General features: G+C 47.0%; 1 protein-coding gene across 3 annotated transcripts in view; it reads left to right on the top strand.

The window, feature by feature from the left end:
- Window positions 1–8,430: 8,430 nt before the first annotated feature.
- Suclg2 (succinate-Coenzyme A ligase, GDP-forming, beta subunit) overlaps window positions 8,431–14,989 on the top strand; it is a 245,850-nt gene continuing 239,291 nt past the window's right edge. The window contains exon 1 of one of the 3 annotated variants that reach the window (XR_003956174.1): window positions 8,431–8,600. Coding sequence is in view for 1 of the 3 variants with exons in the window: in NM_011507.3 (NP_035637.2) it covers window positions 8,514–8,600 (87 nt within the window). In the remaining 2 variants the exon portion in view is untranslated. The remainder of the gene's footprint in view (window positions 8,601–14,989) is intronic. The other 2 variants (NM_011507.3, XM_030255295.1) reach the window with 2 other exon arrangements.

Here is a 14,989-nt window from a genome sequence, read left to right as displayed (position 1 = left end):
AGCTTCTTTCCCACGTTCGGCCAGGTGCTACTTTCTGCTTTCTGTCCCTGTCCCCCAACAGCCCTTTGTGGAAACATTCAACACCAGATTCCACCTCCCTCTTCACCGCTCTCCACGGTCCTTGAGAGGAGACCACTACCCCATTCTACCCTGTTCTCCACTTGCAGCTTTTTGCTATCCCTGTCCTCAGCTATAGCTCATGTAGGTAAGAGATGCTCTATGTTTTTTCTCCTTACTCTGTAACTTGTGTCCCTTGAGTCCTCTCCAGGACACAGTATGAGTTTCTCTTGAGCTCACCACAATTAGGAAAGACAGGACACTTAGGTTTTGTTGTCGTTGTTTTTGTTTGTTTGGTTTTCCCCATCTATATCTAATCTAATTAAACTGCTGGGTAATAGCACCAAAACTGATCTTCTTTACCTCCCCAATGCCAGGGATCAAATTTAGAGTCCTATTTATTCTGAGTGAGTGATCTCCTACTGAGAAATACCCTCAAATCCCCCAAATTAATAATTTCAATACACTGTTGAAGGGGCATAAATAAATAAATAAATAAATAAATCTTTACCGTGAAGGAAGCTTTTTTGTGTCATTGGCAAATGAGAGGAGTTAAGCCTTGGTTAAAGTAGACATCACAAAAACAACAGTGGCATTGCCTATCTATGAACCCAAGAAATCTGTTACCCATTGAGGAAGAAATAACCATCCCAGCAAGCCCAGCAGCCCAGAGGTCTGTCCGTACGTTCTGCTCCATCTTCCCTTCTGGCCCACACCTCCACCTGCAATCAAGAATCTGCACCCTACTCTCAGGGACACAGCTCTGCCTGCCTCCCAAGAGGCCTGCTGCCACCCAGGAAAACCAGACCGGAGCTGAGCATAACTGTCCTCTGAGAGGCTCCAGCCAGCAGCTAACTGAAACAAATGCTCACAACCAAACAGCTGATGAGCTCAGGAAGTCTTATGGAAGAGTTGGGAAAAGGATCAGGGGACCTGGAGAGGATAGGAACTCCATAGGAAGACCAAGAGTCAACTAACCTGGACCCTTGGGACCCTCAGAGACTGAATCACCAACCAAAGAGCAGGCATTTGCTGGATCTAGCCCAGCCCTACACACACATATGTAGCAGATGTGCAGCTCAGTCTTCGTGCAAGTTCCCTAACAACTGGAGGGGGGGGGTGGGGGTGGGGGTGGGGGTGGGGGTGGGGGCTGTCCCTAAAGCTGCCTGCCTGTGGTATCCATTCCCCTAAACTGGGCTGCCTTGTTTGGCCTCAGTGGGAAAGGATGCACCTAGCCCCGTAGATACTTGATGTGTGTGTGTGTGTGTGTGTGTGTGTGTGTGTGTGTGTAGGTGTTGTTTCTCAGAGGAGAAAGGAGAAAGGGGGGGAGGCTAGGAACAGGGACTGGGGGACAGGGCGGGAGTGAGGCAGGAGCAGTGATCAGGATGTAAAGGGAATAAATAAATAAATATGTGGAGAAAAAAAGAGAGAGCCAAATAAACCTAGTGACTGCCCTTCCTTTTATTATTGTAACAGAAATTTTTATCCCTGACACACAGCAGTGTGGACTCAGATATGCGATTCATGAAAATTAGGGTTGTTTCTTTAAAAATTGTAGTCAGCTCTGCTGGTTCTAATGAATTTGTATTTGTCAAATGGCTTTTATGCTTAAATAAAAAGGTAATGATAAACAAGCACTGCCACTGCTGGGTGCAGCGACCCTTTGCAGTGCTGCATGACATGTGTCTTTGGAAAAGTGGGGCCCCGGGAGGAGTCAGTGGGAATATGAAAATGAGCACATTATTTCACTGTTAGCATAGGCGGCAGAGATGAAAGGGGAGGCTGTGGGCTCACTGATGTATTTATTTTCCCTTTCGGAGTGATTAAATGAATAAGAACGTGTAGGCAGGCTGTTCTCACTGCAAAATTGGTGGTAGTTTTGGAATTTAATACTTTGGATGTGTGCAAAGTTTATGAGAAACGCTCCAGTATGAACTCTCAGCTTGGGTAAGGCATCTCCATAACTTGGGGGAAACCAAGGCTCACAGCTGATAAAAACTAAAGAAACAAACATACACACAAGAAGACTCCTTAGGCAAGTGATGAAGCCTTGGAAACACCAGCCTCCTGGATCCCACACACACAACAGAGATTTGTCAGCCTAGCAGATAGTCACTAACCCCCTTTCCAGAAAGAACTGCCTTGCCTCACAGTTATGAAGGTTTTAAGTCACAGGGAAGACTTAAATGGTTTGTCGAATGATTATGTCTATGGCTCAGTCAGATCCCACCCAAAAGATGCCCCCTTTTGTTCTCCTTATACAGTCCTTACCCCGGTAGGGAGTCACTGAGACTCATCCACAACATACTTAGACCATTTCCCTTGAATCTTATAAAACCAAACCAGTCGGAGGAGGACCGTATTGTTTTTCAGCTTCTGTCATTTGGCCAAACTTTCCCATCACCCAGTTCATTTGGAGGAGTGTGTTGGGGGGAGAGGTCTGAGCTACTGGGTTACCAGGTTCTGAGAAGAGTCATGCCTATATAAATGGCTATGCCTTTTCTTCCTTCTTTTCTTTCTTCCTTTTTTCCTTCCTTCCTTCCTTCCTTCCTTCCTTCCTTCCTTCCTTCCTTCCTTCCTCTGTCTCTGTCTCTCTGTCTCTGTCTGTCTCTCTCTCCTCCTCGTCCTTCCTTCCCCCTCTCTTTCTTGATTGTTATTCAAGTTGAAAGAGTAAATGGACATTTCCCCACTTTGGGTTTGGTGCTCAAAGAAATTTCATACCACATGGGGGACCAAACCTATCACCTCAAGGATGAGCATTCATTATGTCAAATGAGCAGGGGGATTAGAGAGCAGTTTGCATATGACAATGCAGAAGTAACAGATATGGCTGACCCGAGACAGTGGGAGAGAAGTGTGGAGCATAGTTAACCAGGAAATGTTGAAGAGGAGAAATCCCCACTCCCCGAGGACTGTGCCACTGTCCCTGCACTCCAAGCCTGGATGTTGAGCCCTAGGATACCTTTCAGCCTGGCCTCACATCCAGACACAGTGCTGTCACTCACGACTTGATCTTTAGCCTTTGGGGTCACTGAAACAGGTTTCAGGCTCCAAACTCATAGGTTATCTCATAGGTTGTGCATCTCGCTGCTGAGGTGCCCGACATCTGCCTGGGTGAATAGACAGTATAGTGTGGTGAGCTATGTGGGCCTGGCATGAACCTGGCTCAGATCAAGGCAGGGAGAAGATTCAACCTTGACTCCCTTTATCCCTTTGACTTTGTGCACAATAGCAAAGAAGGGTGGATCTGATGTCCCTAGGCTAAGGCCGAAACTCACACTGAGCCAGCCCTTGTCCCTTATCCACATTTTCCACACCTGGATCCTGTCTCAGGACCTTTCAGAAATGAAAAAAGCTGGAGAAAAGGAGAAAGAAAGGAAAGAAGGAAAGAAGGAAGGAAGGAAGGAAGGAAGGAAGGAAGGAAGGAAGGAAGGAAGCTGGGGAAAGAAGGGAGGAAGAAAAGTGTCTGGGCTGCTTTAGGTTCAAATTCTTATGAGGGACAGACATTTTCCTTCCTGACTGACAGCTCCACGCTGTTTTAGTTAGCTACTGGAATCCAGAAGGCAGCTGCTGGGACTTCCGGGTTTTTGTGTTCCAGAGCTAGGAACTGCATCAGGTGCAAACTAGCAGAGCTAGTTTATTCAGAGACAATATCACTTCTGAGAGTGGAAGTAGACAAGAGCTGGAAAAAAGTCAAAGGGTCGGTGGCACCATGCAGGAGGGTGGGACATCTTTGCACAGCATGGCTTCCTCTGTGCGCGCTCATGTCTGCCAAGTTGAGGAGGGCTTTCTAGTTCTTCTGCCAAATGGCTTCTTTCATGTCAGCCTTAACGCCTTTCTTTATCCTACTCCTCTGCCACACTGCTTGGTTTTGCAGGTCACAAGTTTATAGGACAAAACCTCAACTCTACAAGAGGTCAGTGTTTGTCACATGTAGGCGTGTACAGCATTCTGTGGTAGATTCCAGGTTCCTAACTTCCACAAGCTTCCTACTGAGAAAAAACAAAACAAAACAAAAGGTGAAATAAACCATGGAGAAATCTATCCAAGGCGTGCACTGAGCACGGTCCATTACATCACACATTTGGAGATACCCTAAGAATGGTTAGCTTTGTCTTCCTTCTGCCACCCCTTGTGGCCTAGATGGTGATTTGGGAGAATGTGGGTAAAGGTGTGGAGAAACTGCTGATAAATGATGGAGTGAGTCCCATAGATGAGGGCCAGTCTCCCAACTGAAACTGAACTCATCTAAGTAAGGCCACCATCTTGCCTTCGAACCTACAGCTACGCACCAGTGGATGGTAAGCCAGTTTACCAAGCTCCTAGAGCATAAAAATACCAATCAGAATGCTTCCCTCTCACCTCCAAATATTCCCTTCTAGGAGGGCACTTTTTGTTTTGTTTCTATTTGTTAGAGAAGTACTGCTCTATCTCTGGCTGTCCTGAGGGTCTTATTTATCTTTACGAAGTACTCAGTGGAAATGTAGCCTTGAATCCACTATGCTCTGGCTCAGTCTTACTCTCTATCCCCACCAACCCAAAAGCAAACTCACAGAAATATAGTCTTATTGATTGATTGATTGATTGATTGATTGATTGTGGTGCTATGGATTGACTACAGGGCACCAAAGTCTGCTAGTTAAGTATCCTGTGGAGGGTTGAAACAGACCTGCCTCCCATAGGCACATGTGGTTGGACACTTGGTCCCCTGTTATGGGTACTGTTTGGGGAACCTATGGAATTTTTAGGAGGTGTTGCATTGCTGGAGGAACTATCTTCACTAAGGGTGAGCTTGGATTTCTTTATAGCCTCTCTCTACTTCCTGCCCTGCTAGCTTTCTGTGTGGATGAAATATGATCAGACAACCTCCTGCTCCTGCAAATGTCATGTGTTCCCCATAATTATGGACTCTAACCCTTTGGAGGCATAAGCCAAAATAAACCCTTTCTTCCTTAAGTTACTTTTAGTTGTGGTATTTTATTCCAGCAACAGGAAAGAAACTAATATATACTCCACCTCTCAGCTACATGTTCTGTGCTTTTTCTCCCCAAGTTCCTAGCTTAGCAAGGTGTGGTTGAATTGGTTGTTGGTAATTCTGGCAGCATGTTCAAAACTCTCACAAAGTTTAAGCATCCATTTTGCAAATATTAACTTTTTTTTTTTTTTTTCCGAGACAGGGTTTCTCTGCATAGCCCTGGCTGTCCTGGAACTCACTCTGTAGATCAGGCTGTCCTTGAACTCAGAGACCCGCCTGCCTCTACCTCCCAAGTGCTGGGATTAAAGGCGTGCGCCACCACCGCCTGGCAGAAATACATCTTTAATTCATCTTTCCTTCGATAATGGTCTAGTAAGGTTAATGACAGAAATAAGAAGCAAGGGAAGCCCATCCCATAGTATTACATCCCTAGGAACATCAACAATGTTTTGTGTCTTGGTGGGACTAGTAGTCAGATCTGAAAATATTGAAGTTTCACAGAGAAATAAACAGCAAAGTCCAGGGAATCCTGACTTGTCTGGATTTTAGTTACCCATCAGCCTTTGTTCTCTTTACACCCTGGTCCTTCCTCCAGCCTGGACCTTTTTGGTGGGCTTCCTCCCACCACACACACCATGTCATGATGACAGGCTTCTTCTCAGAGTCTGTGCTCTTCCCTTCAATCCCTTGGCCATGCAGTGTGCCCCTATGTACAGCCAAATTAGCCAGTCAGGTTCATTCCCACTGGATGTCTCCTTTACATACTGGTTCGACCAAAGAACCTCTGACCTAGAGCTAGTTGTCAACCCACTCTTGCTCGAGTTCCCGCCCAACTCCAGCTACTTTCTTTACTTCCCAATAAACCTTGTCTGCCTGCCCCTTTTCTACTGGCCTTGCTCATTCCTCTGTGCTCCCGTGGTAATGGACTCTGCTCCTACCCAGTAAACTGGCAAAGGTTATGGGGGGATGAGATGGAAACTCAGATCCACTCAGGCCATGAAGCAGAGTGGTGATCCCCAGCTGTGTGACCTTGGGAGCATTCAGAGATAGGGAGAGTTGTGTAAAGGCCATGAGGTGAAGAACTCTTGGCTGCCCAGTTATCTCTGTGCACAGTAGGACAAGGTAGGATTGTATAGGACTATTTAGGACAATATAAGACTATATAGGACAATAGGAACACCTTCTCAGGGTTGCAGTGAGAGTTGAATGGCAGCCAGAAGCAGTTGCATATATGGTTGTGTATGTATGACTGGTTTCTGTTTCAGGGAGCTCAGCTTAGAGCTCATTGAGGACCTGCTCAGCAAAGGTTATGGGGGATGAAATGACTGTCCAAACATCCGTAAGCACTAATTCAGATGGGTTTGTCAATAACAAGGACATGAGGCTCAAGCCCCTTATCAGTAGTGATAAAGAGGTAGGGAGAATAATTATCCTCGAGATAACGTCAATCCTGGAACCTTCTTGCCTCAGGCAGCTGCTGATAACTATGCCTCATTTCTCTCTTTGGACTACTGACCCAAATCCTTATCCTGCTTAGCCTGACATTCCTGGCATTCTAACTCTCTAACCTCCCTCCATACATGCAAATGCCTAGAACTAAACCAACTCTGCTCTGAGTTTTTACTCCAAAAATGTTGCTTACCTCATTTCCCCCTCCTTGGGTAATGGCTCCTATCCATTGATAGAAATGAATAAAAAGACTTGGGGAGAGGTGAAGAGCGGAGTCATAAAGTTCCGTAGGTTCTGACAAGATCAGATCAGGTGCATTCATGAAACCACCATAGACTCAAACTGTAATCATTAGCAGCCACTGGATCTCGGAAAAAGGAGATGGCTCAGTGGGTAAGAGGGCTTGCTGTACAGGCATGAGGACTGGTGTTCAGATCCCTAGCATCCATGTAGCAAGCCACCTGTAGCCATTCCACTGTAACTCTAGTATGGATCCAGGCATAGGCAGGAAGATTACTGGGGCTTGCTGGCTAAAATTCTAGTTCTACGTTGAGAGATTTTTGTCTCTGGAGAATAAGGTGGAGATAGGGCAAGTCACAGCACACGCACACACACACACACACACACACACACACACACACACACACACACACACACAAAGAGAATAGATTCTGTGGGTAAGGTTTTGAGGAGGAAAAGGCTTATCAAGGACAGATGTGGGCCAAATGTAAATCCTCGGTGAAGCGGCATAAAGACTGTTGGGGTCTCTTGGAGTAATGTTCCTACAGCTTCTCTGTCAATGTGAATTTACATCAAATGGAAGTTTAAAGGAAGCCGACAGAGGACACTCTTGTGAGGGGACTGTTGCTATAGTGTCCCTTGTCTGTCTTGTGATCATAAAAAAACAAAAACAAACCCAACACCCAATTAAAAAATATCCCCAAGTAGTGCTGAGGGGGTGAAACATGAGTTTGAATCTCATATCTCATTATCTAGCCCCTGTTATGTTTCTTATCTGTTGTATGCCTCAGTTTTCTCTTCTGCAGAATGAGTATAGAAATGCCATCTACCTAAAATGTCGCCATGAAGCTTAAATGTGTTCCTAATTGTTCAATGTCTGGTACATACTAGTTGTTACTGTGATTTGTATTTTATGTAAGTGCATAGCAGCCTGGATACTGTACACAAACACTTTTCTCCTTGTAGAGTAGAAAATCCAGCAATAGCTTTTTATTAATTTAAGGTTAAGTAGCAAGAAAACAGATGTCACTAAGGTAGGCCCAAAACCCTCCATCACTTTCGCAAAGAGACAGGGTGGTGCCTGTTTATAATCACAGTATTTTGGAAGTAGAGGCAGGGTCAGGAGTTCGAGATGAATTTCTGGCCAATGGAAGATAGACAAAAACCCTATCTCAAAAACCAAAACCAAAACAACAAACCACTACTACCCAACCAAAACCCAGTACACTCACAACACCCACACCCAAGCTTGTGCCCCCACATGGCCCAGGAACTAAGGGTAGCATTGATCCTAATTCCTTCCCTTGGAACATTACTCTCTCCAAGGTGTGTCCTCTGAAGGTGGTATCAGTTCCTAGGGCCAGACCTAGCAGCCCTCACTGCAGTGTCAAGGTCTAATCTGTCACTCCCAGGGCCAGTTTTAAGTCAGTGCCCCTGGGGCTGAGATCTGCTTTTGCCTGAAAGCCAGGCAAGATGCAGTAAGCTCTGGGAAGCCACATGGCCTTGGGGTGAGATGGTGAAGGTAGTGGGGGGTAGGGGTAACAAGGTGAGGAGTGGGTGGGGGGGTCTTCCACCGCCCCCAGCCCCCTCCTTCCTTTCTTTTTCCCAATTCCCTCACCCCAGCTCTCTACTGCACCCGCTTTCCTCCCCGCCCTTTCTCCCGCCCCGCCCCTCCTTTCTAGCTCCGTCCCTCCTCTCCTGCCCCGCCCCCTCCCGAGGCCTGGGCCCGGGCGGGCTCCCTCCTCCGCCCCCTCCCTCCCCCTCGCCGCCTCTCTTCAGGTTCCTGGTTAAGATGGCGTCCCCGGTGGCCATCGCGGCGCAGGCTGGGAAGCTTCTGCGAGAGCGAGCGCTGCGGCCGCTCCTGGCGGTCAGGTCCCAGGTGAGCGCGGCCCGGGCCACGCGAGCCACCCGCCGTGGTGCCCCATGCTCCGCGGCCTCTTCGCCCCGCGCGACCCCTGGCGATCCGGTGCTCCCCGCAGCGCGGCGGGCTGTGCGGCGTCCGAGGTGTCGGGGATCGCGGGGGTCAGAGTGCACACCCCACGACCCGGATCGTTCTAATGGCTCCCATCAGCCTTGCCCGGGCACTGGCACCCCGCGCTGGGGGCGAGTTCCCAAAAGTTGGGCGCACTGTTGGAACGCAGAGGTTTCTCAGCCGCTTACTGGCTCTGCCCGGGGGCGGCTCTAAGCCCGAGCTCGCTCGGCAGCCACGTGCTCGCTCCCCAGACTCCCGAGGCAGCTCACCTGCCCCAGTCAACCCCGCGGGGTGTCGCTTGTGACCCCCTTGTGCTTGTCTGTGGGGACCTGCAGGGGTCCAGGAGGATAGTAGAAGTGGAGTCTTGTATGAAAGGCCTGTGTGAAAACTCCTGCCTGCCCACTTGGTCCGTGCCTCCTAGAGACTTAACTAGTGTTAGACTCAGCAGCTCCTTCCTCCACGTTGCTCTCTTGTTGAATTTACCTTCTTCCATTGCAAGCGTCGCAGTAGCGAGGCTTTGGAAGGGAAATTGTGAGTTGGCATTGACACTTGGGAGAAGTCATCCAACTACTAGTCTTCCTACTTTCTCTAGTTTACCCGCCCCGCCTCCCCCCCCAACCCCCCCCCCCCCCCGCAAGAAAAACTTTCCAGTCCAATGAGAGGCAAATCACTACATTCTGACCAAGGCATGCATAGGGCACTAGGAAAAACGAAAAGAAAATAACTTACTAATGATTTTTTTTTTGTTTCTCTAAACTTTGGATCATTATGACATCTGTGAAGGTTTTTTTTTTCTTCTTTTCATTACCTGACATTCCATTTCTCTGTTATTGTTAATGGGAATTTAAGAGGCGCTAATAGTTATTACTGTAATATCCTTAACAGGCACTTGACAGTATGGTGGGTAAAGGAGAGGGATGGCGGTTTGTCTAATTAAAATCACAGATACCTGCTATAATAGAGTGAGGAGAGATCTCCAGGCGATCTGAGTCCTGTTCATTATTTAAGTGTTATATATAAAAAAACAAGAGCTGGGGTGCTGTTGCAGTAGGTTTGAATTGATGAGAAACATGGAGCCTAGGGCAGTCAAAAATGAAGAGTGAGAAATGATTGTTCAGAGAAACCTAAAACAGAATGTTTAGCTGGCTGGCGTATGTTGTCACCTTCCCTATCCAAGTTGTCATCTTCCCTATCCAAGTCGTGGAAACCTTGTCATCCTGACAAGCAGACTGGGTGAGACCTGTTACCTACATTGGGCAATGTTCATTGATTACATACTTGTATGTGACTCATTACTCTGGAAACATCAGGCTTAGATGGCAGTAGAACTCAGAGATGGCTCAGGTGGTAACTCTCTCCCCAAGCAGGAGAGCCTGGAATTCAGATTCCCAGCGTCTATGTAAAAAGCCAGGCAAGCCTGTGTGAGCTTGTGACCCAGCACTGGGAGGAAGAGACTTGTGGGGAGCTACTGACCAGCCAGCCTAGGGGAATAGCTTAGGTTTCACTTCAGTGAGAGAGACCCTGTCTTAGGGAAGGAAGCAAGGTAGAGAGAGTTCTAGAAGGACACAAGTGACTTCCAGGAGGGCCTGTTCTGGTCTGTTCAGGCTTTCATGAGCGCAAACACACACACACACACACACACACACACACACACACACTCACTCACAAGATGATTAGTTTTTGTTTCTGTCTTATCTAACCCTAGACATGAAGGTCAGAAGACATGTCCAGTATCTCCTGGAACTTGAGTTACTGAGGGTTGTGAACTATCCCATCAGCCAGGACTGAATCTGGGTCCTCTGTAAGAGCAATAACTACACATTATACAATGTTCAAGACCTGAACCATGCTCACGGTCAAGTGGGCCTATGTAGAAAGTCCAGTACTGAGCAGTTCACTGACCTGCTCAAGGTTACAGAGAGTTTGAGGTCGAGCTGATGGGTAAAGGTTACTTCATGTTCCCACTCTACCAGGGCCCAGTCGGGTGAATGCCCCTTTCCCTTGCCAATAGATCTGCAGGCCAGTAGAAAGGAAGCAAGTCACTAGTGCTACTCACACATTTCTTACAGGAACATCTTGGAGTTGATAGTGGAAGAAGGTACATACGTGCGTACTGCCTTTGACTTTAAGGAGCTATTTCTTAGTACCAGCTCTTTGCCATTCTCTTGCTGTGCCCCTATTCATTTCCTGGATCACAGCAGATACTACAGTTAAGCCTGGCTCATTTTTCCTACCAAACTTAGGAATCTTCAAGTATTTTAGGAATCTGTTGGCACCGTCGGCCTAGACCTACTTTGTATCAGGCCTGGTGGGAAAAAAAACAAACCAAAACAGGTGGACGGGCCAAGATAAAAGACCCACTTTCTGCTTTTAGAAGCAACTCTAGCTTGTTTCACAAAAATGTCCACGGAATAATATCCCTTCCCTGGGTTAATGTTAACATTTGACACATATTTTTGATGCTTAATGTCATTGAAGTTTTTTTTTTTTAAACGTCTGCCTCTGGCTTCACTGTTTTGACTTTGGCCATTTCTACGCTGTCCTCATGGAGGACTGCTCCAGGCCCTGGGACTTGGGGTTATGAGTAAAAAGGGGAAGATTATAGATGCTCCAATAAGAAAGATGATTTCAAGGACTGATGAAGCCATAATGAAGGCAAACAGGGCCACACAATGTGGAATAAATAGCTTCCCAGGCAGGCATGTGAAAGCCCAGAAAACCAACCTGTTCCATAGGGTGGTTTTATTGAGGTTTAATTGTTTTCTATTTTGAGACTGGGTCTTGGCTGGACTATGTTGAGCAGGCTGGCTTAGAATTCACAGGGATCTGCTTGTGTCTGACTCCCAAATACTGGGATTAAAGGTATATTCTTGATCTATATTTAATTTTTTAATTGAAAAAAAAACCAAAACCAAACATAATGTACATTGAAAAGTGTGTCCGTTAGTTGCTCTTCTCATTGCTGTAGCAACGAATCCAAGAAGGCAGCTTGAGGGAGGGCATCATTCTGGCTCACAGTTTGAGCATAGTGTAGCTCCCTATCCTAGCAGGGAAGGACCGGCCTCAGGAGCTTGAGGCAACTGGTCACATTGTATCCCCAGTCAAGGAGCACAGGGGCTGGATGCCATGCTCCTTTATGCCGTTTGGGATCATAGTCCAGGGACAGGTGCCACCTGCATTTTGGGGGTGAGGGTGGGAGTGGGGTGGGTGTCTTCCCACCTCAGTTAATCTAGCAATACCCTCACACGTGTGCACAGAGATTGCTCTCCCAGGTGATCGTAGATCCTGTCAAGGTGAGCATATTGACGGTCAGTGCACAGTTGGGTAAGCTTGCACGTGAAAGCAGCCAGGTCTCCAGATGTCCAATGAGAGAGTGATTTAGCCGCAGCTCACATCCTTTACTGCTTCTACCACTACCCATGCTCCACAGAAGGAACAGTTTCCTCTCTTTGCATGTGGATTCTTTTTTGTTTGTCATGTAAATAAAATTATACAACATGCATGCCCCTGTTAGGTACAGCTTTACTCTATTGATAAGATCCTGAGTTTTGACATTTGAACTACGTACTGCAAAGGAGCTGGACAATCGGGATGGGAAGGGGGTGGTAAGACAACAAGTGCAGAGGCCCTGAGGTCTGACAAGTAGGGAAGGTCCAAATCATGTGGGTATCACGTGGAGTTCTTAAGAGCTTAGTGGTTGTGTGACTTGCACAAAATTGTCCATCTATTATAACAGGAAATGGCTGGGTTTAAGTCCCAGGACTCTGAATTCTGTGTCCCACATTACTATGAGAAGTCAGAACTCAGGATGGCCTCACAGCTTCTGAGGGTATAGTTAGCAGTTCAGTAGACATCTAACAGTCTTTATAGCCCCCTCTTCCCTAGTTTGTTGAGATCGGGTCTTGTTGTATAGGTCCAGTTGCCTTTGGCCTTGAGGCAATCTTGCTTGAACCTCCTGAGTGTCAGGATTATAGACATATACAGGCGTGCCCAGCAATACTTCCTGGTAGATAACTCCAGCTAGCCCTTCAGGTATGTAGGTGCCATGAAACCTTGTGTCATGATCTCGCAATGAGTGGCTGTGATGAATGCCCAGGAACCCATTTTTCTCTGTTGAGTCTTATTGTAAATAGAGATCTCTCTGTCTGAGACAGGGTCTCATAGCCCAGGGTGGCCTCAAACTCTTGTTCATCCACCCTCTATCTCTTGAGATGACAGGCATGATCCACCTCATCCGGCTTTTTGTGATGCTAAGGGTCATACCGGGTCCACTGTGCAGAGGCAAGCACTAATCTCAGTCCAGGTACTAAAGACTGTGTGTAGAGCTGCCTTTGGGGCATTTCTCTCTCATGCCTGGGTGAAGTTCAGGGAAGCTCGTGTCTTAAGGGATGATATAGGCCTTTCAGGTCTAACTTTGGGGTTTCCACTGTGTGGTTCTCTTTGAAGCCCAGAGGGCTGTGTATTGTCCAAGGAAACTGCTTACCCCTGTGCCTCTGCAGTTGGCTCCTTCAGAAAGGAGGAGCAGCGCAGCCATGTGCTTCTTCTGGCAGTGGAGACAGATGGATGCATGGTTTTATGTGATGTTCACTTATTTGAAACGGTCTCACTGTGTAGCCCTGGCTGTCCTGGAACTCAATATGTAGACAAGGCTGGCTTTGAACTCTGATCAGGCCCAACAGAGATCTGCCTGCCTTTGCCCCTAGAGTCCTGAGATCAAAGGAGTGTATCACCTGCCCAGCTATGCATGGATTTTAAAAGTGAAGGGCTAAAGGCTGTAGACACGTTTATACCAGCTAAATCAAGCCAGGAGATTGCCGTAAGCCATGGCTTACCTGTGTCTGCCTACTATTGCCCTGGGGAATAAATAGCTTGGCTTTTTTTCTTTCCCATTTTTTTTTTAAACCAGAAATCAACCAACCAATCAAAACCAAATAAACAAAAAAACTACAAAACAACAATAAAAAGGAAGAAAAGCTACAATGCCTGCTGCTAAAGAGGATGCTGGATTTTCCATAATTCAGGTGCTAAGCTTTTGACTTTCTGCACGTGGAAGGCCTGTGACTGATAGCCCGGTACCAGCTTGGCTTTGTTCCCTGTAAATAAAGCACTGCTTTTATGGGAAAGTGATTAAGTGCACGGGCCCAGGGTAGCCAGAGCTGTCTCACCCTTGTTCCCTGGCTAGGTTCAGCAGGCACGGAGCCTAGAAAGTTGCTGAAGTATGTCCCCTGGGAGGTGGAAAAGAAAGGACACAGCACTCTGGATTGCCTGCCCTTAGCTCTCCTTCCTGCTCAATCAGAATCCTCCTCCAGGTGGCACGTTCTTTCAGTTGTTGGAAAAGTTTTGCCTGACATATAAACAGTTAAATAAATATGAGCATTGTGCTGATTTGGAAATTAAGATCAGGAGTTAATTCACTGAAAGTGGGGTGATGGGGCTGGCATTCCAGTGGAGAATGGATCGCATGCCTGTCAAATGCTATGCTGTGAAGAAGGGAGAGGCAGTCTGAAGCCAGTGATACAGTGATAATGCTGATCAGTTAGACGGAGGAGGAAGGATGGCTGGGGCTGTAGAGAGCCCAGGACTTGGCAGGTCACACACACAGCTCCACAACAGAAAGCCAAACAAAATAGCATTCTTTTGTCAGATACTTTCTGAATGCTTACTGTGTGTGTGCCCACTGCTAAAAAGTTCTACGAAGAAAATTATTTTATCATAAATGCAGTGATTAGGAGAATAATGAGTAGGTTAATGTACCTAATAATTCTGATGGAGTGGAGAGGTGGGGGGAAGGAAGGGAGAGAGGGAGACTGAAGGAAGGAGAATGAAAGGGAGGGGGAGAGGAGGAGGGGAGGAGAGAGGGAGGGGGGAATGAAAGGGAGGGAGAGAAGGAGAGAGGGAAAGGGAGGAAGAATGAGAGATATCCTTACCCTCAAAATGTTTGTGGTCTAATTGCAAAAGTGTTGTATAGCCCAGTGGTTGCACTTCTGTCGCTGAGCTGTGGTCTGAGACACTTGTTGAGCTTGTCCTACTTTGGACCACATGCTATTTCTTTGGAAGCAGGGTTCCCCTTGAATCCTGTCTGCTCTCCATTTCATCAACTCTCAGATTCAGTGTTAATTCTTTGGAAAGACCCTTTCCTGATCATTTGACTGGCTGTTTCTATCCAGTGATTGCTGGCTGTATTTTTTTCTGCTTTATTGCAGTGTAGGGCACAGGACTTTACCTCATCTTGTTTATTGTGTGTCTCCCATTTCCCTCACACATAGAAGAATGTGGGCTCCACGAGAGGGGACTTT

The sequence above is a fragment of the Mus musculus genome, chromosome 6 (genome assembly GCF_000001635.26).
Source record: "Mus musculus strain C57BL/6J chromosome 6, GRCm38.p6 C57BL/6J".
NCBI classification, from domain to species: domain Eukaryota; kingdom Metazoa; phylum Chordata; class Mammalia; order Rodentia; family Muridae; genus Mus; species Mus musculus.
Note: the sequence above shows the minus strand (reverse complement) of the source record. Positions and strands in the feature narration are given on the sequence as shown.